Source organism: Podarcis pityusensis, assembly GCF_964106645.2.
Source record: "Podarcis pityusensis genome assembly, chromosome: 5".
Classification (NCBI taxonomy): domain Eukaryota; kingdom Metazoa; phylum Chordata; class Lepidosauria; order Squamata; family Lacertidae; genus Podarcis; species Podarcis pityusensis.
The window spans coordinates 57,591,049-57,618,585 of NC_138032.1; the positions used below are offsets into that span (position 1 = coordinate 57,591,049).

The 27,537-nt window shown below is 40.3% G+C and overlaps 1 protein-coding gene across 4 annotated transcripts in view; it reads left to right on the forward strand.

The window, feature by feature from the left end:
• The window catches only part of DOCK1 (dedicator of cytokinesis 1), a 362,659-nt gene that overhangs the window by 213,900 nt on the left and 121,222 nt on the right, over positions 1 to 27,537 (forward strand). For all 4 annotated transcript variants that reach the window (XM_081005188.1, XM_081005189.1, XM_081005191.1 and 1 more), the window contains exons 28-29: positions 7,056 to 7,157; positions 15,395 to 15,489. In XM_081005188.1, the coding sequence (XP_080861314.1) occupies positions 7,056 to 7,157; positions 15,395 to 15,489 (197 nt within the window). The remainder of the gene's footprint in view (positions 1 to 7,055; positions 7,158 to 15,394; positions 15,490 to 27,537) is intronic.

Sequence of the window (27,537 nt, forward strand, 5' to 3'; positions counted from 1 at the left end):
GCTCTGCAATTCCCTGGAACTCTCCAAAGTTGTTTGAAGTGTCACAATTTAAAGTTCTGACAGCTGCTTGACAGTAAAAGATACATAGCTTTGTTCGAATGAAATCAACCAAGTTAAAGCAATAAAAGGGCGGGTGCACTTCAGAGTGCACAACACTAAGTCATCTCAAGCTACTATTTTAATTGGTAACAAAATGCAGAAACAAAGTTGAATAAAAGTCCCTTTTGTTGATAGCACCAAACATATTTGTCAGCTCAAAATTCAGCCCTCCATTTCTTAAATTGGAAAGTGGGGCATGATGTGTATACTTGCTGTTTATAGAAAGGGTTCTGGGAATATCGGGAACAGGAAAGGATAAGTTATATATAAAAGCAATATTTTAAAAGCACCACATATAAATTGGTTTCACAGCAGATGATGCCAAAAAGAGAGTCGCTAATTAATAAATTAAGCAACTATTTTAGGTTGCCTTTCAGGGCATAGCATACATAAAATAGTCATTAATAATAAAATAATAAGCAGCCAGTTTAAAACATCATAGCATCTTAACTTTGTAGTCTGAGCTGGCAAGACCTGTTTTCTCCACCCGAAGCCTGCAATTTTTTAAAAAGAGATGTGCCAAGCTACTGATGTGCCCCAGAATCCCTTTCAAATGTTGCTATTTGCAAATATTGCACCATCCCATATAGCTCATGAGTTGTGTTCAGTATCCTTTTCAGCACTCTAGGGAACTTGGAACACAACTCTCAACTCATGTGGTGCATCCCTAAAAAATATTGCTGTCTCAAGCAGTTGCTTGGGTTACTTGTGCAGTGGTGATCTGCTAGAAACTGTGCATGCTTGAGGAAACAAGCAGATCGTATCAGAGCTAAGCTTTCTTAAGTAGGGTTTGGGAACTGTAAATAGTCTCAGCCCTGTTTTGCCTGCAGTTCTGCTTGCCAATTATTGAGAGTTTTAGTATCATATTGATTTAATATTCAGAGCACACTGAAGTAGACCTCTAAATTCCTTCAGCTGGAGCAACATCATGTCACTGCGTTTCTCAGAGGGGTTTTAGCTCAAGCTAGCAGGTATTTCATTTCTGAAAGGAGAGGGGGCCACATGAAACCTTGAAGGCCACAGCCGTTGACATCAAAACACGTTTCCCTTCAGTCTCGATGGGGAAAAGCACTCTACACATGCTCAGGGGTACTCCCATTATTATTTGTTTGCATGTCTTGCAGCTTGTTTTGAACGATCTGGGGAAAGAGATATGGGGAGTTCTGAGATTAAGCAGAAATTCAGAGTCTCACTTAGAAGAATGAGCAGGGTGGTCCCCAAAAGTAACAGGGCTGGCTTAACACAATTTGAAGTAAGTGAAATAAGAGCCCTTAAGTCCACAGTCTACAATAATCTAAATGCACCACTGATATTAAGCCCCAATACCAGCTATTGGTGTTATTGTCTAAATTACGTTCAACCAAATTTAGAACTGTAACGATGTGCATTATATTTCATCAGCCTACCCACTGGAGAGCAATAGCAAGTAATGTTTTATATCTTTAATTTTTCTAAAATCTGGAGTTGGTTTTAATACTTAATTGGATCCATAGCATACTAATGTGCTGTTTTGCCTCTCCCACCCCCTTAATATAGCATATTGCTCAAGGCAGAATAAAGAAAAATCTAATTTTCTGAAAATCAATTTCAATTTTACACTAGGAGTAATTGTAAAGGTGCATTTATGTAGCCACAACAAAGGTCAACATATGGCCTTCTGGCATCCGCATACAGTTATTCCCTGTTTATCAAAAGAAGCAATGTTAAACTTTAAGTGCTTCACAAATGTCCAAACTTACAAAGTGTGGAATTCCATACTCAAAAGGCACAAATATAATAAAGTAAATGGACATAAATGAACAGAGTATGAGTAGTTGAGCCATTGTAGCACGGCAATGTTAATGGATAGGGCATATAATTTGTCATATAATTAACAATGTGACCCTGAACCTTCAACGATACAGCAGCTAAATAACTTTCTCTCCCAACTGAGATAGTTGAAATATCAAGATTACTTAAATTGTGTTCCATGATGTACTGTGCCTTCAACCAGATCTTAATAGAAGCAAGAGTAATTCAGTCTTAATAACTTCTCTGTGGTGGGAGAAGGATCAATATCTCAGCCCATTTAAAAAAATGTTGACTTCTGTCCATAAAGGATTCTATTACAACCTGGATTATACAGTTTATTCGAAATGGATTTTTGGGTGGAATGTAATTCAAATATATAAATTACAAAACCTCTCTCCCTTCATATCGCTTCCTTTGCAAGAATTGAAAATAGCAACAATTACATTAAGTCAGCTTCATAGATCATTGCTGTTCAACAAAGATTATATTTTGCTTTGCAAATTCACATTCACAAATAAACTGCATTCTTTGTATATAGACAAAAAAATGTATTTAGACAAAAAAAAACAGATGGGAGAAATTGACAACTTAAAGGCTATTTTTTGGAGTATTTTCATATATAAAGTGTTTCATGAGAAATAATCCTGGCAGTTTTAGTTATTGGAATTGGTCATCTCTGCAAAATGTATCTACAAATTAGGATCAGCTGCTATATACTATGAGACACTTCCAGACATCTACAGATATGTCATTTCCTTTAGCATCATTAAATAGCATAGTTAATGAGCAAGTTACACACTAAATAAAGCAAAGCTAAGTGGAAAAAATAGTGATTCTAGAATAATTAAAATAGCTCTATTCAGAAGATGTCCCATAGGAGGGAAAATGCAAGGGATGGAGGTCTTCCTGGATTAGGATACTTCTTGTAAGTGCTTCTTGTAATTATTGTATTACAATAGAAATTGGAGCAACAATTATATCTGTATTCTTGGCACAAAGCTTGTTTTCAGCAATAGTTCCCCATTAAATCATTCTTTCTTAACCAGCGGGTTTTGTATGTTGTTTGAAGGAGGAACATAGCCGGTTTGAAAACCCAAACAGGCAATATTTCTGTGGTTTAATTTTACATACTTTGCTTTTCATCAGAACTGAAAATCAAGGACTTCTCTTTGTAACCAGTCAGATTATAGATATAAGGGCTTTATAGATACACTTAGCATTGAGATACATGTGTCTGTGTAGCATTTGAAATGAATTTCCAAAATTAACAACAGTGTTGGGATAAAAAGACCCCATTGTGCAATACACATGCCTTGAATTATAAAGTGAAGTATAAATGTGTTATATAAACAAAAGGTTAAATCTGACAGCAGGTTCAATTGTGTCTTGAATGCTACAATAAAAATTAAATGAGCATCAAACACCAGTTTCTTTGACCTGAATTACACTGTCCTAAGTGAAATAGAAGAAAATGGAATATTTTTATGTTGTAAAAACTAGTACTTACACTCGAGGGAAATCTATTTCTGTGTTCCTTTATATGTATTTTTCAATGCTTCTTGCAATATAACAACACCTATAATACTCATTATAGAAGATCAGAAGCATAAGAGAGGGAAAGGCAATGGGTGAATTCAAAGTATTGTTAAGGAGAATGTTCCAACAGCGCAGGCATTTCTGTGTGTAGGTGGGGACTTGTACTGGCTCCCTCTAGCACAACTCTTGAGCTTGATGCAGTCCAGTTAATGCAGTGGATGGTATTCAATTCAGTTTTAATTTAAATGGGTCTACTCTGAGTAAATGGGGACGCGGGTGGTGCTGTGGGTTAAACCACAGAGCCTAGGGCTTGCCAATCAGAAGGTTGGCGGTTCGAATCCCCACGACGGGGTGAGCTCCTGTTGCTCGGTCCCTGCTCCTGCCAGCCTAGCAGTTCGAAAGCTCATCAAAGTGCAAGTAGATAAATAGGTACCGCTCTGGCGGGAAGGTAAACGGCGTTTCCGTGTGCTTCTCTGGTTTCGCCAGAAGTGGCTTAGTCATGCTGGCCACATGACCCAAAAGCTGTACGCCGGCTCCCACGGCCAATAAAGCGAGATGAGCACTGCAACCCCACAGTCGGCCACGACTGGGCCTAATGGTCAGGGGTCCCTTTACCTTTACTCTGAGTAAACCATAGTTGAATACCACCCTTGCCGTCAACCCTTAAGTACCTGAGTGGGAAGGAACATGTGCACCCAGTTGTTGGTTTCAGCATTAGACATATTTCCATAGACATCTGAAGGCAGCCCTGTATCGGGAAGTTTTTAATGTCTGGTGGTTCAGTTGTGCTTTTATATTTTGTTGGAAGCCACCTAGAGCGGCTGGGGGGGGGGACAGTCTGATAAGCAGAGTACAAGTAATAAGTTGTTGTTGTTGTTGTTGTTGTTGGTGTTGACATTCATAACAGAATGGTTTGCTACTGACATTTCCCGGGAGCAAAGAGAACATATGACAGGCAAATGTCTATCCTGTGGTTGCCATATGGACTTATTAGCTGGTTTTTGCTCAGAAACCAGGCGTGCCAAGAGTCACCAACTGCTATTCAGGCAAGAACGTTAACAAGGGAAGATCAATCTGGCTCAAATTTCGTATGAATGGTTGTGCTCACCACTTGGTTCTAGCCTTGAATATCTCCCTGTGGCATCTTTTCCTTCCACTCTTCTCCCATCGGGTGCCTTGTCTTTTTTATTTGTAAGCTTGGTTCGTAGGGCAGCTCTTCTTTATTCACATGAGCTGCTTTGTGATATCATAATTGTCTGAAAAGCAAGATTAAAATGTGGGAAATAAATAAATATTACCCAGCGTAGGGTGTAGGGTGGTCTGGATCTCCCGCTTTCTGTTTCCACATTAATTGAGGAGCAGCTAGAAAACCACAACTCCCCCCCCCCCACTCCTCCATGTTCTGTTGTGCTCTTAGTGAAAAAGAAAGCTAGGACAGATGAGAGACTCGTGTGTTGTTGTTTTTGTGTCTGTGTGTGTGGTACTTGTCAAAAGCAGAAAAGCTATTGGTAGAAAGTACACAATTATGGCAATTTTGGCCCTTCCTCCATGTACTGCTGAGAGTGGCTAGGGAGGCCCGGCCAGATGGGTGGGGTATAAGTAATACATTATTATTATTATTATTATTATTATTATTATTATTATTATTGTATACCTTACTTTCTTCACTAATTGAAGAGCGTTCAGCATATTTATTTTGAATAGGACTGCACAGTTAGTCTTAAGGTGAGCATTTACCCTGATTTTGTTTGCAGGGATATTAGATAATGTTGTCTATTTACTGAACGGTCATTCTAATTTGTTTTCAGCAAATCAAGCAAATGTTATATCACACTTTCCAGTGCATTTTCACATCACTTTCCTTATTGTAAAAAAAATCCGGTCTTGGGGGGGGGGAATCTGGTATTGTTGCACCAAATCAGCTTTACTTGAGCAACCTTAATTTGCCGGTATGTTATTGAACCCCATCCAAAAATAGAGAAAGTATAGAAGTGCCTTCATTTGCCTCATCCCTGAACTCTTTTGATGCAATCAGGTTTTTTTTAAAATAAAAAACAACTGTGCAGTAATGAACTCATTACCATCTTTACATGTTATCCTTTTACCCATTTTATAGAAGTCAGGTTTCCTTTAAAAAAAATGTTTTTTTATTCTCCATTTCTACAGAACTATAACAGTTAGCTAATGGGATTAACCTATTCATCTCTCTAGCTCTTAACCGTGCTAATTAATAAAATTTTTTTAATGTAATTGTCTCTCTCTGCAATGATTCATCTTCTTTATTTGCTTATCAGCATAATCGTAGTAATTCCCATAGAGAAATACTGTGCAATTACAAAAGACAGGATTAGGATCTCTTGATAAATGCTGAAGGTATTGGCAGATGAAGGAGAGGGTTTGTGTTTACACACATTAATCTTAAATAATTAGCCATTTAAAGAGAAAAGAAGTCACAAATGTACATGAGAGATAAGTCCGTTTAAGTATCTTTCTTTAGTATTGATACACTTGAAGAACTACATACAGTCTAAGCTTCCATTCATATAGAAAGTTTGCATATTATTTTCCCTCAGGCCCCATATTAATCTCTTGGTTGTTGCCCTTCTTCGTCATAATTTAAATTGCTAAACAAACAGAATTAGGCTAGCATATGCATATGATCAAAGCTGTTAACCAGAAACAGAAATAAATGTAGATAATTAGTCATTGAGGCCATGAGTTTGCAAATCACAACTGTACCCATAACTTCTGAGTGTAGTCAGTAGCAAACAATTCCACTGTCATGAGGTTGTACCTTAAAAGAGTAGTTTTAGAAAATGCTGTAGTTATATCAGCACAGGAAGAAACTAGTGTGTTTTGGTTTCATCTCATATGTGTGGATCAATATGTTTGTTATGCATGACATTACAATGATTGCGAGTTTTATAAATCCTGTGACCTTGCATATAAATATATCATAAAAAATTACAGACATCTCAAAGGATACTTCTTATAAGAATCATTTTATTGCCCTTATTTGACTGTGAGATTATGTGAGCCCTTATTGTTTTGGTAATTTTCCGGTAATACTTTGTAGTGAAGGTAGAAAGTACTTTTTTGAATTTTATGCTATATCTAATTAGGAACAAAATATGCATGCTTTTGGATTGATTTGTCTGGATCTAATGGAGCTTTTGCATGAGCTGCAGTCACTTCCAGTTGTGCGAGGAAGGAAAGTTTTGGATGTTCTCAGACCAGGCATCCCCAAACTCGGCCCTCCAGATGTTTTGGGGCTACAATTCCCACCATCCCTGACCACTGGTCCTGTTAGCTAGGGATGATGGGAGTTGTAGTCCCAAAGCATCTGGAGGGCCGAGTTTGGGGGTGCCTGTCTCAGACTCTCTCTTGCATATGTTCCTCCCTGCATAGCAAATGCTGTTCTGGAGAGCCTTCTGAACTCCAGGATTCTCTTTTGAGTTTATAGGATCCAATGGTTTCATGGGAGAATGAGTTTTGGGTTATATTAAGGAATTTCTTTAAAATATTCTGACTTGTACGTTTTGCAACATGCCTACAGGAGTTTCCAGAGTACAGCTGTGTCTTGTGTTGCATATTTACTTATTTAACTGATTGTCTTTCTTCTTTTACAGGGAAACTTTGTGGCAAGCATGACAGCTATTTTAAGACAAATGGAAGACTATCATTATGCCCATTTAATCAAGACCTTTGGGAAGATGAGATCGGATGTTGTTGTAAGTTCAAACTGAAACTTTGTTTCCCCCTTCTTCCTTCATTGATGTTTGCTTTTGTTGCTATTTGACAAAGAAAGTTATAAAGCTTATATAAAAAAATTATGGGTTCCTCATGACCTGACATAAAAATCGATGAAGCATTGCTTACCTCCTGAGTGAAGAGCAAATATTGTTTCATTGCCTTGATATTAAATGATGAAACAACTGATACTCAAGGAAAATCAGAATTTGAAAACATGGCTTAAGGAATTGATGTTGGGGTGGGAAAACAAGATTTTATTCAGCTGAATCCTAAACTTAACCTTAAACCAACCTATAAGCTTCAGTAGTTATTATCGGGGTATTCCCTTGAACTTTCTCCTCTAATGTTTTTCAACTGGAATCATCCTACCTTGTTTTAAGTTGCTATTATATGCCAGATTTATTTACTTTGTTTAGTTAAATTCGTTTTTATTTGTGCATCTGCCATTTTAAGCAATATAACCTCACATGCTAGGTTTAAATATATGGTTTATTGTTAATGCCCGTAATGAGTGAAACTCTTCAAGGTTCTTTATAATCTTTCTTTCTGAGTGCATAGTACAACTTAATTAGAGCATAATAGAAGGGAATTTATAGCTAAGTAGATACCTCTCTAATGACCTGGAACTATCATTGCCATATGGCAAATGCATGCTGCAAAGTAACAACCAAACTTGTTGGCTGAGATCCATTAATTAGCAGATGACCTGAAGTCTGATCAACTGTGTTAGATTACAAATTCTGTTACCTAGGGGAGTTGGATTCTGTGGTACAGCATTTTAAAGAGTTTGAGAGAGAATTGAATCTTCTGACAACATTGTGGAGGCAAAGAACAGACATAAGATTTCTCAGTTTAGTGCAGATGTGATTCAGATATTCTCCAATTGTATCCATTTGCTTGAGCATATATATAATAGAAGAATAAAGAACCATTTTCTTAGCATAATCCTGCAATCAAATCAATTAAACCATGGTGGTTTCTTTCTGTGTTAATGAACTATAGTTAGCTATCATTTCTGTGGTGGTACCTTTTTGGGCTGGCTATTTCAGCTACAGCAAATCAGACTTAGTGCCATTTTAATAATGTAACCATGTGTCAGTAGTAAGGGTATTTGAATAATAGGGCTAATTCTACAAAGACAGTTTCATATTCAACCTGTGAATGAAAAAGAAAAAAACGCACACATTTACCTATATTATCAAACCCATGCAAAAAGTAAAAAACCAGTCTAGAATCCAACTAGACTTCATACTATATTTCTGAGGGTTGAAAGATTTGTTTATATTGTTTTTCCCCAAGGTAAAAAACATTACCTAAGCTTTGGAAATAAATCAACTATCTAAATTTAGTGTGTGTGTTTTTAATGACAGTGAAAGTAATTTGTCCTTACCATTCTATGTAAGCAGCTTACAATCAAGAGATATAATTTTTGTTAAATGAATAAATTAATTAAAATATTTATTTTAAAGATTCATTCCTTGCCTTTCCACCAGTCATATTTCCATGTGGCTTACGTAGAAATAATCAATGAAAGCACTACCATAACTACCAGTATATGCTGCCAAAGGCTTGAGAGAACAAAACATTGTGCACCAGGCATCTAAAAGATAGCTGGAAAAACTTAGGAAGGACCTAAGAGAAGGCCTTCGAAGCCACTGAACTAGTCTCTGAAGGTAGGGTCTCTGAACTAGGATCTCACCTGGTGTTCCTAGCAAAGCCACTTCCGAACCTGAGCAGGAGGTGGGGTTGCGGGCTTCACGCCCACCCCACGTGAGCGGGGGCTGGTTTTCAGCCCCCGCGAGAGCAGAGGGAATCCCAGCCGCGTCGTTCCCCCAGCCAGCCAATCGGGTGGCTTGGGGTGCGGGGCCTGCCCTATTTAGGGCCAGCGCGGCCGGGGCTCGCCCTCTCTTGCCGGCTAGCCCCCACGTTTTCCCACCCTCCCTCCCTTTAGGTAGGTTTCTGACTTTGCTATGGACTTCAGTCTGTCGCCACAAGGGGCATGGTAGGAATTTTTCCCAATTGGCAATTTGCAGCCTTTTGGTTTTTCGCCTACCTCATAGCAACTCGTCACAACTTCTCGGCATTGGCGGTTAGGCATTGGTAAGAAGGGGTTAAGAGGATGTGTGTGGGGGGGGGAGGAACGCCATCACCTCCCCCCAGTGAATGAAGGGTGGTCCGATAAAAGACTCTGGGGGGCGTGACCCTGTCCGAAGCCTATGGAGGTGTGGGCCAAAGGCACGCCCCCGAGCGGTGACCCGGGGGAGCTCCTAGTTGACATGCCTCAGCAGGAGACTCCCCCTCTATGGTGTTAACCCTTCCCGTGTCTCCAGCAAATGGGCTGGAGCCGGATAGTCGATAGGACCAATGCCTAAGCCAATGCCTCTCATTCCTGAATTCAATAAAGTTGTGGTCTAATTCGCCCATTTAACCTTAAATTATGGTGTCTCGTGTCTTTATTTATCCTTGGTGGGGGGCGGGAACTCACCACGCAATTGAGCAGGTTTGTGTGACAGTAAGAACTTCAGAATGCTAGTCCAGGCTGTTTTGACTTATAGATGAAAGCCAGCACTTTATTGCGCTGAGAAACAAAATGTCAATTATGGAAGAGCTTTGAGTACTGATATGAAAAACAAGTTATCTTCTTTCGAATGGGGAAAAAATATTTTTCTTAAAAGTTGTTACAACCATTGCTCCGGTTATAGTGGTGCACTGTTGCTTTGACACTGCTCATGGCCTCGATCCCTTTGTTCCTCCTGGACACATGAAAAATAAAGTGATTGTTTTATTTATGAATGATTATTTCACAATACAATACAATACAATACAATACAATACAATACAATACAATACAGTACAATACAAGCTTCCTTTTATTTAAGGATTATCTGAGTGCACCAATTTCTAATTTTGGTTGCCACTTTTTTTACATCTTTCCAAGCTCTACAATTCCTTTGAGATATGAGGCAACCTGAACTGTATATTATTCTTTCTCCTGCCATTTCCTTAAATCAGGCCAGGGTAACCAGCATGCTGCATTTCAGATGTTGTTGGACTCTGACTGCCATCAGCCTGGGCTAGTATGGACAACGGTCAGGAATGTGGTAGTTGCAGTCCACAACGATTAGGGGGTCCCAGATTGGTACCCCTGATTTTGGCAATAATTGTGAGACTTTTACAGCCCACTTCTAAGCATATTTACATTAAGTCCTCTTGGATTCAGTGAGATTTATGCCCTCTAATTATACTTAGGATTTTCAGCTTTAGTTGCTCACATGAATTGTTATAGGAACATAATCTGCTGTTTCTGAGCCTGAAAAGAATTCGCTATGTAGATCCTATTCAGTCAGGGTCAAGCTTGTACTTTCATTTTAAGAGTTTAATTGCCCATTGTGTCCGTTTAAGTATTGCTTTGGAAGTCTGTTACCCTGACCCCAATACTATTGGGAAATGTGGAAATTACTTTCATTGCTGCTTTCTGCTATAAAGCAGTTGATCTTTTGGCTTCATTTGGCCTCTTTTTCTTTCGTTTTGTAAACTCCATTTTATCCTGAAGACTACCACTAGTGGCGTAAATGGAGCTAAATTCTTTCTGCAGCCTAGCACATATGTTTGCTCTTTCTCAAGTTAATGACCACTCCTGGGGGAAAATACCTACAGTGCACCTGACAGTTTCAACAACTATTGGCCAATGGCTAGTTTTCCTTCTTTGGGACAGGCTGTGAATGAGTGATGGGCAGCCAGCTGTAAATCCTCATGGCCAAAACTGATTTTGTAAATCCATTTCTATCAGGTTTGGGGCCTGCTTTTGATACAGAAACTGCCTTGGTCTTACCATGGGATAACTTCTGCTGAGACAGCGGCAGGCAAAGTGTCATCCTTTTAACTTTCCTGGATCCCTCAGTAGTTTTCAATATCATCACTAGACCCAGGGGCTGCCTTAGCCTCCCCTGACCAAACCGGTAGTGGAGCAGCTGTAAGTGATGGCGCAGCTGAAGGCAATGAGGTAATCCCCGCATCTGGAGCCAGGGTAGGCTCAGGCCCCTGACTCGGCCCAGCTGGTGTTTGTTGCAGGGGAACCTGTATGGACTGAGACTCTTCAGGATCAGGCCCCAGACTTGGTTCAGATGATGCCTGAGGCAAAGGATCCGGTGCAGATTGCGTCTCCTCTGGTTCCGAGTCTGAGCCCGAGTCCCAGGCCATCACACACTGTATCCAGGAAGCAGTTGCATCAAAAAGTGGCCTTCTCACCAAACCCAGCTGACATGCTTAGTCCAGATAAGGTAGAATGATTATTAACACATAGCTTGTCTGTTCATGGGAGGGGAGTCCAACCTGTCCTGGATGGGATGGCAATTCCCCCAAAGAACGAGGTTCAGGTTTGGCTGCTCTTCTTTGATCCATTTTTGTCCATAGAGGCACAGAGGAACCCCTGCTGTGCTTGACCTCCACACCCACTTAAATGAGTATTTGGTGTCCAGGCCTTTTACATCCCTGGAGCTTTTTAAATCTGTTTTAGACATTGTTTTATTTTTCCACTGTTTGTGTTATGTGGCATCATATTTTAATATATTGTTCATGTTATTATAATTGGGTTTTTAACTTGATTTGTTTTTATCCTCTAATGTTGCCCTGAGAGCCTTTCTTATAGGCCAGCCTGTAGATAACAATAAGTAAATAAACAAAACACTTTAAGCTGGAAAAGCCCATGTTACATGGTGTGTAAAACATTCAAGAGCCTGATGAAAGGGTGAGGGGGAGTATATTCTTTCCTGTTGCACAAAACTGTAAATTGATAGGCAGGATGGAGTAATAGTTTATAATATTAATCATGCTGCTTTTCTGTGTCACAGCATCAACAAATTCCATTAAAAGAGGAGTAGCCTTTCCAAATATGCTCTGAACCTCACTCTTTTTTTTTTACACTCTCTCTAATATATTGTCATTCTGCACTGACTGTGCTGTAACATTATTACTGGTATAAGTAGGGTATTAGATCTGGTGTTATAATTATAATGCCCTTTTGGTTTCTTTGGGAGCTCTCTTGAGTAGCTGTGGATGAGGCAAGGTGTAAATTTTTAAATAAATAAATAAAAAGGACATGCTGGAGCAGGCAAGGCTCGTCTACCTTGTATGCTGTGCAGTCTTTGTTATTCCTGCCTGGCAGGCATTTGATCTGCCAGATGGAGGGATTTTAATGGAATTACCCCTTTTCTATTCAGCTGTTTCTAATCTGCTGTATCTGTCATTGGTGTTACTATTTTGTTGTGAGAGTGGTATTTTTAAAAGTTGCATGCATTGTATGCAGCTTAAGATTGGGACGCGGGTGGTGCTGTGGGTTAAACCACAGAGCCTAGGACTTGCCAATCAGAAGGTCGGCGGTTCGAATCCCCACGACGGGGTGAGCTCCCGTTGCTCCCTGCTCCTGTCAACCTAGCAGTTCGAAAGCACGTCAAAGTGCAAGTAGATAAATAGGTACCGCTCCGGCGGGAAGGTAAACGGTGTTTCCATGCGCTGCTCTGGTTCGCCAGAAGCGGCTTAGTCATGCTGGCCACATGACCCGGAAGCTGTACGCCGGGTTCCTCGGCCAATAAAGCAAGATGAGCGCTGCAACCCCAGAGTCGGTCACGACTGGACCTAATGGTCAGGGGTCCCTTTACCTTTATGCAGCTTAAAGATGATCCTGCTGGACCAGGCCCATCCAGCCCAGCATCCTGTTCTCACATGTCTGTGGGAAGCTCACAAGCAGGACATGAGCACAGCAGCACTATGCCCACCTGCGATTCCCAACAACTGGTATTCAGAGGCAAATTGTACAGGCAGCACATAGTCATTGCGGCCATTGATAGCCTTGTCCTCTGCGAATTTCTCTAATCCTCTTTTATAGCCATCCAAATTGGTGGCCCTCAATGCTTCCTGAAGGAACAAGTTCCATAGTTTAACTAGGCGCTGCACAAATAATTGCTTTCTTTTATCTACCCTGAATCTTCCAATGTTCCCAAACATCCAAGCTTTTTTAAAACAAAAACAAAACTTGTTTTTGCCAATCTGAGCACTTGGTCTTCTTTGGAAATCCTCTCAAAAGAAAATGATAAATAAATATGTCAGAATAGTTAAACTAAATGAGAGTTATTTTTTTCACCCTAGCATACTCCAGTCAGTATTTTCCCTCTTTTGTGGGCAGTGAGAAAAGATTGAAGACTAAATGTTCACCTTTTTCCCCCTGACGCAGCCTGGCTGGATTTCCCTTGGGAGAAAGTAGACAGGAAATTAAAAACCAGCAGTAGTACCAGTGAAAGGAGCACTCTGCCTTCATTTAAATTATTTACCCCAGATGGGTGGTGTATAAATAATAACATTATTAAAATTATTTATTATTATTATTTCCCCATCCTTTTGGTTATTTCAAGAATTGAGGGAAGGCAGAAAGGTGATTGACATCTGTGCCCAGTGAGCTTCACAGGGCAGGTGCAGTGGGAGAGCAGGTACCAGCATTCCTATTCTTAAAATAAGGAAAACATAATTATATAAATATATAAGCAATTTTATCCTGCTTATGAGCTAAAAAGGCTCCCACTGTGGCTTATGTAAGATAAATAAAAACAAGACAGGACTGCCTATTGGTTTACAGCCGAAGAGACATGGCACAAAAGGAAAAGGGAATGAGGAAGGAAGAAAAAAACAGCAAACTCAGGCACCACTTCCTTTAAAGTATATACCGGTAATTTTTTCCAATTACCAGTTATAATGGAACCTGTTAGGGAGAATGCAGGAGCTCTGTCTGATGCATCCTGATGGAATGAAAGTGCTATTAAACTTGTTTTTTCTGATTATAATCTGAGAGCATTTAAGCATAAATGCAAACAGATTAAGCATGTGTCGCTGAATCAGCAAATCAATACCAAAATCTGTTCCTTCAACTTCATGATTAGTAAAATATTCAAGTTAATCTGCAAAGTATATGGAAATACACCTTGCACGCAGCAGAAAAAAAATATGAAAATCCAACAGCAGAAGCACTCTGTATAACTAATAAAGTATGAAATGAAATCTACTTTAAGAGAGCATGCATCTGCAACCATAAAATATTCAGAGTTAACTATGTAGGTCCAGATCTGCCCCCATTCACATAAGCATAAATCCTACTGAAGTCTCGATTATTAAGTTATGAAGCAAGGTAGCAAGGAAGCAAACCGTTTTATTCAGAAGAAAAACATGCATCTAAATGAAAGCAAGACTCTATGATAATTCAGTCAGCAAACTATTTAGGCTGATCTAGAAAAGGAAATGTTAAGCTTTTACCAAGATACAGGGGAGGAAGAGTAGTAAAGTATGCAGTTTGATCATTTAAAGTGAGGACACATTTACTGAGCTTGTTAAGTATGTGCCTAGAATAAAACATTTCCCTTATGTAACGCAAACAACACATGTTAACCACTGTCAATCACAAATTCTAAGTCTGCAGTGCAAGGTTATTCTATTCTTGTCAAAATACTGTTTTTCACCAATGTCTTGGGTGTGAGTCATGACAGTGGTGACTGCACAATAGTCACTCTTTGAATTTAGGGATTTGATTCAAAATCAATGTATATGTGTGTGTGGTCCCACCCCCTCTGCCCCCATCTACTGAAACTTTTGGCCTCTTATATGTATGACAAACTCCTGTTGGGTCAGAAGCTAATATGTTGCCACATAACATTAAAAATCTTGGCAAATTAAAATGAATCCGTTACATCAGCTGCACTTTAGCTCTTCATATTTTCCACCATTCCTTAAATATTAATCCAAGGCATCCATTACACATTGCATGGTTGTATTTTTTTCTTTTCAGTCTATATCGCTTTTGTTGTGATTTTGCAATAAATTCCTGCGATACAACTTGGCTGCACAACAGTCTGCTCTTGGTACGGCATTGGCCAGAGCTGGTTAGTTCTGCTGTATTTGTCCGGCAAGAAGTAATTCTGTAATCTGGTCATCAATCCAGCAGGTTAATTATGTTCAGCAGTATCATATTGTGTAATCAAGTAATTAATTATTGTTTATTACAGTAACTCATTTATCGCAGTAATTTATTGCATTGGTTAGAGCTGGTTAGTTTTGCCATATTTGTCCTTAATTTTTGAAATCTGGTCATTAATCTAGTGACTTTTTCTTCAGCCAGCTTCCATCAAAAACACACACACACATTCTTCTTCATATGTTTTCCTTATTCTTTCAGGACTTCTTGATGGAGACATTTATCATGTTCAAGAATCTCATTGGGAAGAACGTCTATCCCTCTGACTGGGTTATCATGAACATGATGCAGAATAAGTAAGTACAAATGAAAATCACTGAACATTGCCTGAAATTACTATTTCAATACTGATGTGTGTTGATGTGCAGTGTTTGTATCTGCATGCTCTCAGTCTATTAAGCTTCGTTTTCCCTTTTCCAATGTGTATTTTTCATTTTGTTTAATGTTTTCTCAACAAACCATTGATTCTCTCTTGGGCCACAAGTCAAGGGAGCGAACATTCAGGTACAGGTCTGTGGCGATCACACAGGGTCCCCGGATGTTTGACGGTCTATTGATCCCTGTGCCACCACTGTGCTCACTTCCCCACTGCCACCAACCCGTTACTCTCGGGTATACATGGAGTCCAGACAGTTGTTAAAATCAAACCAAATAAACAAGTTTATTTTATAAGCATTAACAAGTTTATGGTTTCTCAGATAATTTTCTTGTCAGTTTCTTAACCTTACTTTCTTTACCGGCCTATACCTTCCTAATGCCTTCTGACTGATTATCTCAACTGTTTGACTGACTCCTCTTAACCAATTCTCTCACTCTCTCACATCAGACTAGCCCAACCCACAGACTTATCCTCTCTCTCTTTTCTCTAACCCCAGACTGACTTCTTAACAACTCTAACTCCTCCCCTTGGGTTCCTATGGGTTAGTCATTTTACAATTAGTTAACCCTATCCTTATGAACCCAGTATGATGTCACACAGCTAGGAGGGCAAACGCCACAAGGTCCTTGTGTGTTTTCTCTTTAAAACATGAAACCTGTTTCTTGTAAAATGGATGTATTTGTACTGTTGCAATAAATTTAGTGGGGATGTCTGTTTAGAATTCCATTACCCTCACCTGTTTTAGCCAGCCAGTCAAAGTCATTTATAGGAGCCCACCGGTGAAAGGTGAGTGCAGGGTCGGGACCAAAGGCGAACAAACTTTTCCAGAAGGAGCATAGTGTCCCGTCCCCCCACCAGACATACTACCATTCCCCTAATACCCTTGACCACCACTGGATTTAATCACATCTCCCCTAGTGCTACTGAACTGTTTGTATTTTCTAAGTGCCATTTAACCTTCATTCTAAATGAGTACATGAAAACCTCTTATTAAAGCCTATTGAGTGCTTCTTTTGTTACTAGCTACCTGGAAAGGTTCTGTGAACGGGGGCTTAAAAATATGATGGGAAGATTATCCCCCCTTGCCCTCTGCTCCTCTCACTTCCACATTTTTTGCAGGTTCTCAAGCCAAACTGCCTGAGTGGTGTATTCAACACACAATAGGTGCTTGTATCAAAGTTTTGCTTTTGGAGTGCCTTCCTCAGATATAAGATTATTGCACTTGAAATCCTTTTTATGTGTGTTTTTATTTCTGCCATAGAGTTCAGCTGCAGCTGTGCCAAAATATTTAAACTATGGTGCCTTGGCAGAGAAGATACATAAGCTTCTCTCAAATTAAGTTTATTGTGCCATAGAACTTAATTAAAATGAAAGCAGGCATATTTGAATTCTATGTTCACTTGTTATTGACAGACATCTTTAAAAAATATATATGTACATTTGGAGGTTTGGCCAAAAGCTTGTGTATGGTAGTGTACTTTTGAGTAGCTATTTCATGTGACGTGGCCCTCAATTTTCATTAAAAATTGATGAAGTATATTTGCATGTTGCCATGCATGGGATTATACTTTTTGGGATTTTAATGAGGAGGCTCTTCAGAGTTCTGTTTGCTTTAGAATTTTTACTGCATTTATACATGTAAGTGGCTGAGAAAGCTTTGACAGAATTTACATTTGTTATCCCACAGCAGTTTATGAAGATGTTAGCCTATCACCTGTCCATTTTTTCTTTTGAGGGAGACTCTGGGCAGCGTTGTCACATTAGTCATGAAAGAGAAGGCTGTGGTTTAAAGAGGAAGAAAGTGAGCAAAACTCCGGAGGGAGCATGAGTTCCACCTGACACAGTTGTGCATGTTACAGTTGTCATTTGAAGATTGTTTTCTTGGCACAAGACAAGGGTGCGACTCCCAAGAGTGTATTTGTGTCTTTCAAAGGCAGTGAGAAACAGCTCTGAGGCTAGACTGGACAGGAGTTCTTGTCAATGCCTTGTTGTACTCATGTAGAAAGCTGATGAGAAATACAACATGTTTCTTTCCCCCAAAATGCCATTAACGATAAATCTTAGTTGCCCACAGTAACTGTCATCTGCTTGGCCACAAGGAAAATGAATCCCCCCCCCCTTTGTACATATTAGTGTGTATTCTGTGATGCTAGTAGGAAAACTGTGTAGCCAGGAAGTTGCCATTTAAAAATCAAGCATTTTTAATTGTTGATCCATGTTTCAGGAACTTAGCAACATTTTTACTAATTGAGGGAAATTAGGTGGTTGGTTTTTTTTATTGGAGCAAGACATTCTGATTTAATAACATTTAATGAAGGATTTCAACAACGCTAATGAGGAAATCAAGGGCAGGGAGAATACTCCAAGTCAGAATGCTTAGTTAGTAGATTGCTGGTACTGAATATAGATAAATACAACACCGCATAACATTGAAAGATGTATATGAATGCATGGTAGCTTTGTTCAGGTAGAAGGACCCCAAGACACAAGTCAGTTGGGTGAGTTCTTAATTAAAATGTTTGGGAGCATCATTGGGCAACTTCATATGCTGTATCATACTGTATAAAATGCTACCTTTGTCCCCTTTAATCATATTAATCACTAACTCTTAGCAGAAGCATCTCAACAAATAATATGTCCACCAAATAACTGTTGTTGTTTGCCCCTTCCATTACCTGCTTAATGACAAAGCAAAAATATAAAAACATTATTCAGTCATAGCTTAAACCTTTTGTTCCACTGTGAAATGTCAGTATTTACATTCATTTTTAAATGTGCATTGAAACTGAAAGAGTTTCATGTTGTCAAAAGTAAATGGGGCTCTAATCCATTTAAGGGGGGGGGGGTCACATTTCATTTTCTTTTTGTTTATGAGACTTTCACAGACATATACTACTTCTCTCTTTAAAACAGAATACAATATATCCACAGTGCTTGACATATCAGTGCTCAATAAGTATTTATGGAATACAGTATAATCTTTGAAATGTATGAAGTCACTGAAACGGGAAGTGCTGCTTAATGACTTAAAACTACAGGGTGGAATTCACTGTCTCACTAATACGTTTGTTCTGCCAGAGCAAAAATTGCTGCTTGCTAGACAGAATGATACCTCCTGTCCTCCTCCTCCCTGCCATGTGCTGTTTGGAGGATTCTTCTGACCTTCTAGATTGGATTTCAGGGAGGCATGGGCATGCATGAGGGGAGGAAGCCCTGTTGTGCTAGCTGAAAACTCTGTGCTGCTTGTGTACCATGTTAGTAAAATCTGGCCGATAGGTTTTTTGGAGTGGCGGGCTCATGCGTGACCATGTATATGTGCAGCACTGGGAAATAATTAAACAATTCAATTCAAACCTGGAAATGGCGGGAGAGAGCTGGAGAGTCCTCAGGGCTCAGAAGAAGACCCTCCCCAGAGCCCAAAGAGGATGTTGGTGATAATGGAAGCCCCCCCCCCCCAAAGACCAGAGGCACACAAGGGCTTAGTTTACGCTGCTCAGCCGCCTCACCTAACAGCTGAAGTGCGGGGTAGCACAGCAGAAGCCACTTTCCCACATGTCCTTTAGCCTCCTGCCGGCCCCAGAGCTTCAATTCTAGTTGTGGATATTTTTGGAACAGTCATTTTGGTATGGATTGAAGAGAGGGAGGGCATTTAACAGGTGCTCCCCATTTTTTCAATTTCCTTTATGTGGGGGGGGGGCTCCCCAAAACATAACCCCTTCTTAAGTAGGGAGTCACTTGTATACAGAATTCAGAACAAGCATGCCGTGAAATGTAGCCCCTCTTCCCCTTATCAGTACTTTGTTAGTGACCCGCAGATTTTGAGCATTATATGCTTTTCAAATTCTCAAAGTAATTCCCAACCACCACAGCGATAAGTAAGCATCTTCTGTATATCTTCTGTGCCCCTTACAACACTAATTCTTTGCTTTTATATATTAAGTTTTGATGGCACATCATATTCATGTAAGTGTGCATAGGACTTCAGCCTTAACACTCTGCTTTCTCTGTACATGACTTCCGTATGCACAGTGCTTGCAAAATCGAATTAACATCAGCTGGCCTAAAAAATTTATTCATCAAGGAATTACGTTAGAGGATGTAATTGATTTCCACTAGATTTTTGTCCTGGTTGATTGCTACCAATATGCTCTAGAAATGTTTATTTGGTGGTGGTTGACCGAATAAAGCAAAACATTTATCATCATGATTAAAAGGAACAGTCTCTGCCAATGCATTCTTGGATGAAGTTCTTTGCATAATTGTCTAGAACATTTTGTCTTGAGTCATCACGCACTCCCAAATTTCCTATTGGTGTTTTCCTGCCTGTTAAATTCCTCCTCCTCCTCCTCCTCCTCCTCCTCCTCCTCTTCCTCCTCCTCTTCTTCTTCTTCTTCTTCTTCTTCTTCATTTTAGTATTCAGTTAAAAGATTTTACAGATACAATCAAAATAGATCAACAATGCTTGAACAGAACTTTCACTCTCTTTCCTACCCGCATGTGCCCCAGAACACACACACACACCAACCATCCAGGAAAGATTTGGGGACACTGCTGGGGATATATATGGAGAAGAGAGGGGACAGATTTTGTTGCTCAATCAGTTATCATTTTGTGTGTGTAATGATTTAGTGGTATTCAACCCGTAGGGTCTGTTGTCTTCACATCAACATCAAACAAGAGCAGCTTCAACCATGTGCAGCAGCATTATTTAGAAACATTGTCACAATCTGTTTAATGCTGAAGTAAAAAGTATATAGTCTATTGTACAATTCCTGTTTTGATTTCTGTCCCCTAGTGTGTTTCTATGGATGAATAAGTCAAAGCCAAATTACAATAGCTTTTAACGTGATGGAATATTTGTAGACTGTGTTTGCTGTACATTATGTATAACATAATTTTTCTGTCAATAAATAAGAGCCCTTTGAGAAATAGTTATTTACCTTTTCAAGCTAGGTTCAAGTTCCTATCCATTTTAAGAAATAAAAATACTGCTTTGTCAGTTGCAGTTGAGTTCCCCCCGCCAACCTCTTTCTTCCTCCTCTCGATTAAGTTGGTGAGTTGGCCAAGATTGGTTCCGTCATGACTGAGAGCTGACACAGCAATGCAAATTAATCTGGGGAGAAGGTTACAAATTCTTAAGTATCATATAATGTTTACTGCATCCTGGAAGGCTTATAAATCATTAAGCATAATATACCAAATTCAAAAATGTCAACATTAAAAAAATACAAAAATGATGGCAGCAACATATAAATGTAAATATAAAGTAAATGTAAAGTGGTATATTAAAAAAACTCATAAAAAGGGCAGAACGGGGGTGGGGCATGCTTATACGCTCTCTGCCGATGCGTGGAGGCCAGAAACTGCACTCCCACGCGAAATGGTTATTGATTTTATTGTTGTTTTCAGTGGCAAATCTCTGTTCAACATCACATTTCATTCTAGTCTTGATGTCAAGAGTATAGTATAGACTACTCTGTTGCTACAAACAGCAGAAAGATGCAGGAATGTGTGTGTTCTGCTCTTAAATATGTCATAAACCCATTTATTAAAAAGATGCTTCCCTGGAGCTTATTTTTAGGATTTTCATATCATTCTCACTGTTAATTAAACATGTCCCCAACATGTGGGTGCGCTGGAAACTTAAATGCATGATACACAAGGTTTAATTTGCAGGACTTGAAGAACTATTGCTTATCAGCTCCTATGAGCAGCTCCTGTCAGATTGTAGCACATGGATGCTTGCTTCTGCTGATGAGAAATATCAATGGAAATTTCATTCCAATGAAAATAGCAGTGGCAGAGAAAGGGTTCTTGACAAAACTGCAGCAAGGGATGAAAGGGTTAACTTAATTTTAAGCACGCACACACACACACACACACACACACACACACACTGTTTGAATTTTCTTAAGTGTGCACATTAAATGCAAAGACACATTTAATGCCATGTCTAGTTTGACCCTAAATTGTAGGTCAGAGCAAGTAGGAAATGATGGGACAACCGCCATAGGATTTAAGGATGAAAGGCAGTATTCAAATTTACTAAATAAATAAAAAAAACTCAACGATTTGAAATTCTGCCGTTATCATATTTTAAACCTAATGATTTATGCCAAGCTTGATCCACTGCTCCGATACACTCTCCTCGACCAAATTTTCTATCACTTAATTAGCCAGGAGATGAAAATAACTAAATCCTGCATATCTAGCCAGGGTTGTCTCAGATCCTCTGCCTTCTATCTGCTGCCTATACTTGTTCCATCCTCAGGCTGTTGTCCAATATTGTGGTGTAGTGAGATGTCCCATTCTGCTAACCCATCTTGACCTTCTTCCAAGCTCCTCTTTAAATTCCAGATGGTGAAAAGAATACTGTTGTTAATACCTTGTATATGGGAAGCTGGGCAAGCGTTTATAGTGACCTCAGGATGACTTAAGATAATGGACATGGGAGTGCAGCCAAAACACCCTGGAAGATGCTTTATTTGTTTGAAAACTGCGAATCAAGTAATTAACTCAGAAGAGTAGTAGGAAGTGAACTCTCTGGGTATCACCAGTTGTACATTGAAACTTAAGAAATGTGGCCCACATTTTAACTATTCTTCACATGCCATAAATATTTTAATATATTTATAGATCTTAAAAACGGTGAGCATGATCTTTCTCTGTGTCGGTGTCTCCTGAACAGATAAAGACATTCCTGTTCCTCCCCTTTGGTGTACATGTTCCAGATGGGTGTGGTCTGTGCAGTCATTCAGGCAAGCTTTCTATGTAACTTGACAGATCGGAAGGGATGCATACAGATCTTCTATTTCCGAGACAACTCTGCCATACATGTATACTTGGGGGAGTAGAGAGTAGGAGAAGTAAGCAGGGCTTTATGATATGGTTACCAGATTTTTTTCAATGAATCCGGGGACACTTTTTTTTTTAAGCTGAGTAGCAACAGGGAGTCAGTAGTGGGGATGGTGAGGCAAAAGACCCTGGGCTCAAGCACACATGCATATTGTATAAAGGTGCAAAGCCCTTCTTTTGCACCCTATGAAACATAAACGCGCAAAGTTTTTTTAAAAACTGGGCAATGGTACACCGCCTGCCAGTGACTCCCGAGCCTTCCCCGATCTCCTTCCCCCTTCCCCCTTTGTTTTGACAGATCAGGGGAGGCTCGGGAGTCATGGACGGGCGGCTGTTGCCCAGGAGGGGCCAGCCTGGTAGTGAAGTTGGCTCTGGCTGGCTTCAGGAGATGCTCGCTGCCGTGGCGCAGGAAAAATGGCAGGTGCCACAGCAGTGGGCAGCACTAACAGGCTGGCTCTGGGCTGCTAAGGTGGCGGCTGCCACGTTTCCCGGGGACAGATTTGCAAATCTGGGGACATTCCGGGGATGGAATTTGTCCGGAGACACATTTGCAAATCCGGGGACTGTCCCTGGGAACCGGGGACGTCTGGTAACCCTACTTTATGAAGCTCTGTGTGGATCTTTTTGCGTGCAGACAAGAATCATCTGTAATATACTAAATGTTTGTATGTAGAATAAGTTGTGATGATGATTATCATTATCATTATTTTTAAAAGAATCCTAGCTTTGGAACGAGTTCCACAATCCCTTGACCTTTAGCAGAACTTTCCTTTCTGTTGTAGCTGTCATGTTTTAACATTTAAAAGTGAACACACACATTATGTTGTTTAGATCCTTATTTCTCCTGGTGCTTTTCTTATGTACACCTAACGAGAAAAAGAAAGAAAGAAAGAAAAAGAAACCTTGGTGCAGTGCTTCTTTCAATTGGAGTTACTCAGCAAGAGAGAAAAGGCTCCTATTCCAAAATTTTATCTTTGACAGTCAAGATTGAGGCAGTTTTCTGCTTGACATTAGTATCCTGTTGATAATGACATCACATGTGTGCTTAGGGACTTAGTATTCTAGCAGCGTGTGGACTATAATGGATCTGTTTCTTAAGCCATCTATTTCCTAGAACTTTGATTTATCGTAGCAAGCCTATAAGTGATAACTCTGCATCAATGAAATTGAACTTGTCAGAGGTACTGTTGTAGAGATGAGAATCGGAAACAGATCTAAGCCGATCCCTTTCCCTTCTTAATCCTTATAGGCTCCCTTAGTTTCCACATTAATTACTTAAGCCTGCCACCCCACAGAATAGTATTTAGCGTTCTTCTGCCCTTTGGACAGTGTCTGGTATCATTTGAGCAGGGCACCTGTTTCCTTGGTACTGGAACTGGCCTTTCTTGTTAAGTCTGTGGATGGTCATGCTGAATCTGCAGCTATTAGCTTATCACTTTCTCAATGTCCTCAATCTTACTGGCATTTTAGAGGCTCCCACATTTCACTTGGTTCCGTGAGGGTCAAGTGAGGACAGAGCAGAAGGGGGAAAAGGAGATTCAATGGGATGTGGAAGGGCAGTTTTGAGTATCTCAAGCATATGGATAAGATAGAAGTGAGCTTTAATCTGAGCCTCAGTAATTTCCAAAATCATTATTGGAGGAATATGATTTTGACTGTATTGCTAATTTACTCATTAAGATTTATTTTATTTTGATGCTAACCTTTTGCGTGTTACTGGAGAGGTTTTCATGGTTTTGATCTTTAGTGAAGGTTTTCTAAATTGAATTGGTTTCCAAATATACCATGTGTGCTGTAAAAGGTTGTGCCACATGCTTAAGAGAGCGGGTCTAGCTTCTCAGGCATCCTCAATATCCTGTATCATCTAATTATGAGCGGGGGAGGGAACAGTTGCCATTCCTCTTCCCTCCACCACCCTTCCAATGATATAGAATCATAGAGTTGAAAGGGAACATGAGGATCATCTAGTCCAACCCCCTGCAATGCAGGAATATGCAGCTGTGCCTTATGGGGATTGAGCCTGCAGCCTGGCCATTATCAGCACCAAACTCTAACCAACGGAGTTTTAATCCCAGTTAAACATGTGAGTGGGAGCAGGGCAGGGGGAGGAGAGGCTGCCTTTTCAGCAGTAGGTTCTGATACCCACCCATCCTTGAATCGTGAAGGGTTATGGATCAAAAGCACCCATTGTTTTAGCAGGAGCTTCTATGCAAAATTCATGAGATTCTCTGCTAAAACAACAGGAAAAGAGCCTCCCTTTTAGTAGTGCCTTGCAAGGTGTTTGAAGGCCTGACCTTGGGAGTTCAAAGCACATTGCACATGATGTCATTGTGATACCAAGTGATAGGCAGGTGAGCAGCCCCACTCACCTGACAGATATTGCCCATGCAGCCAAAAGGTTTGTCCCAGAATGTACCCAGCACTTTCCTATGACATTATAGTATATTGCAGAAGATCAGTAACAGAGAAGCTGTCCTGTGAAGCTTGCCCAACAGTGCTGATGTTAAGATGGAGGCAGAAGCAGCTTGCCAGGTGGGGCAGAGCTGGTACTCTAGCTTCCCAGCAGGTGCGTTGCTGCTGCTTACCAAAAAGGAGAGGGGCAAGGCAGCAGGGAGACTGGCACAATGCAAACACACTGGCAGGTGCAGCAAATTAACTCCACTGATGTGCTTGCATGGTGCTACCTTCCCTCCCATCCTCCCCAATAAGCAATAGTGACTCACAAGCTGGATAAATCTAGCATAACGTCTCTGCTCCAAGCTTCCAAGACACATCCGGGTTTCCCATAACAAGATTGCATCGATTGCTAATTGAACTAGAAATTAAAAATTGAACTTGAAATGTAAAGGATAAATGAGAGTAAAAATATGCTTTGCAGGAAAAACCAGCAGCTGTAACATTTCTAAAACTTGAAAAAGCAAGGGGGGAACTGACTTCTAAATAAAATGCATCCTACACAATCTGATATTTTTGTGCTTGTGCAGAGAATTAATCAATGAGGTGATCACAGAAATGGAGTTGGAAGCCTCTGTGTTCATTAGTGATTTCTTCTCAAAGATTGATGGAAGGTATAATATTTTCAAGACCTTCTGAATGTGAAATGTATTTTATGAAGCTAATGAGATCTATAAAATTAAAGTGTTCTTTAGTTCAGTGAACTTCCCATGTATATCCCTTCTTTTTATATACGATCTTTTGTGTCTGTATTGCTGGAGGGCTCAGCTGCTAGTTGATCTTATTTAGTCACATTCTCTAGTACTTTTTATTTATTATTGTCAATGCTTGTTCTGCTAAAATGGTAATAAGCAAATCGGGTGCAGCTTAAATTCTGAAATATTTGTGCTGTGGAATATTTACATATTAAACCCCATTTCACTATAATAATACCGAAAACTGTGAGTTTGTTGATGACAGCAAGGTGGTGGTTTTGGAGAAATCTACTGGTGTCATGAACTGGCAGGACGACGGGGAGGAGGAAGAGGAAAAAGAGGACCCCAGCAAGGGGTGTAGCCAGGACTGGAGCAAGCAGGGAATGGGGAAAGAAGTACTCGCAGGGTGACAGAAGATAGCGAGGGGATGGAGGTTAGTGCACCTTAACCAGAGCAGCAGGACCCAGAGCCAGAGGGGCCCCCGTCCCGATGAACAAGGTGGGCTCTGAGGCATAGGGAATAGCAGGAGTGGCACTCTAGGAGGCTGGCAGGTAAGGGCCCACAGCCCAGCTCCCTAGTTGGCCAGGTGGGGCTTATTAGCTCTGGGAGGAGGTGAGTGATTCCTCAGCTGGAGTGGGCTCAGAACAGGTGAGGGTCATGTGCCTCATCAAGCCCAGATGCTGCAATCAGCATGCAAAGTATGAAAGGGAAGCAGAGCTGAGCTGCTGTGTCTGCTCAACTTCTCATGTTGATGGAGCTTGGCTTGGATGACGCGGGAGTGTGCTTCAGGTTTGGCTCTGGACTGTGTTCTGACATCTGGACTTCAGACTTGGCTACTTTAACTGACCCTAGTCTGCGTTTTCTGACCTTTGGACTTTGCTTGTGTGGCTTGATCCCTGGACTTAGACTTGACATACTGCCAGGTAGGCCAGGGGTTCAGAACAACTGGACTTGTATTGGTGGGGCAGGAGAATCTCTAAGCATTTTTATTCCTAAGGGATCTGAGCCCTTTATCTAAACTATGTTCCCTGGTATGAATGTTTCCAGATGAATTGCTATTGTTCTATTTTTGTTTAGTCCTAGTCAGCAAAGATTTCAACATCATTTAACAAAGGGAGACTTCTTCTGGCCCACTTACTTAATTGCATTATATGGCAGTAGATGACACTTTCAGGAAATATTTTGCTAAAATAACTTGAGAAACATGCTGTCTGGGAAGACAGGCATCTGTAATATACCCAGCACTTCATTCAGATTCAGGGCTTTCCCAAACTTTGTTTGTCCCGTGCCTAGAAAGCAGAGGTCCAAGAGATTTTCCACAGTCCTGTGCTTTTTAAGCACAACTCCAAGTGCTTTTCCATTTGCCCCACTGCTTTACCTGGAAACATTATGAAAAATTATGGCTGAATTGGAGCAAACATCAATCCGCAGAAAACCTGATTTACATTTGTTCTGATTAAGCGGTAAAGAGTGGATTTCTCCAGCGAAACTTGCAGGCCAAGCAGAAGTTTGGATGAGCCCTAAGTCAGGAAAATATTGCCATGCAAATTTAGTTCACTGTACATTTAATGCTAGAGAGTGGAGGAATGCAGCTATCTTGTTACTAAAATTAATGTACAGTGGTACCTCAGGTTACATACGCTTCAGGTTACAGACTCCGCTAACCCAGAAATAGTGCTTCAGGTTAAGAACTTTGCTTCAGGATGAGAACAGAAATCGGGCTCCGGCGGCATGGCAGCAGCAGGAGGCCCCATTAGCTAAAGTGGTGCTTCAGGTTAAGAACAGTTTCAGGTTAAGAACGGACCTCCGGAACAAATTAAGTACTTAACCTGAGGTACCACTGTATTGAAACATACAGGAAATAATTTCAGCAGAGGAACTGAGGTGAAATGTTTTCCCTGAAATGTTGTCTTATTGAGTGGATTTGTATTTTAAATAAATAAATAAATAAATGAAGAAAC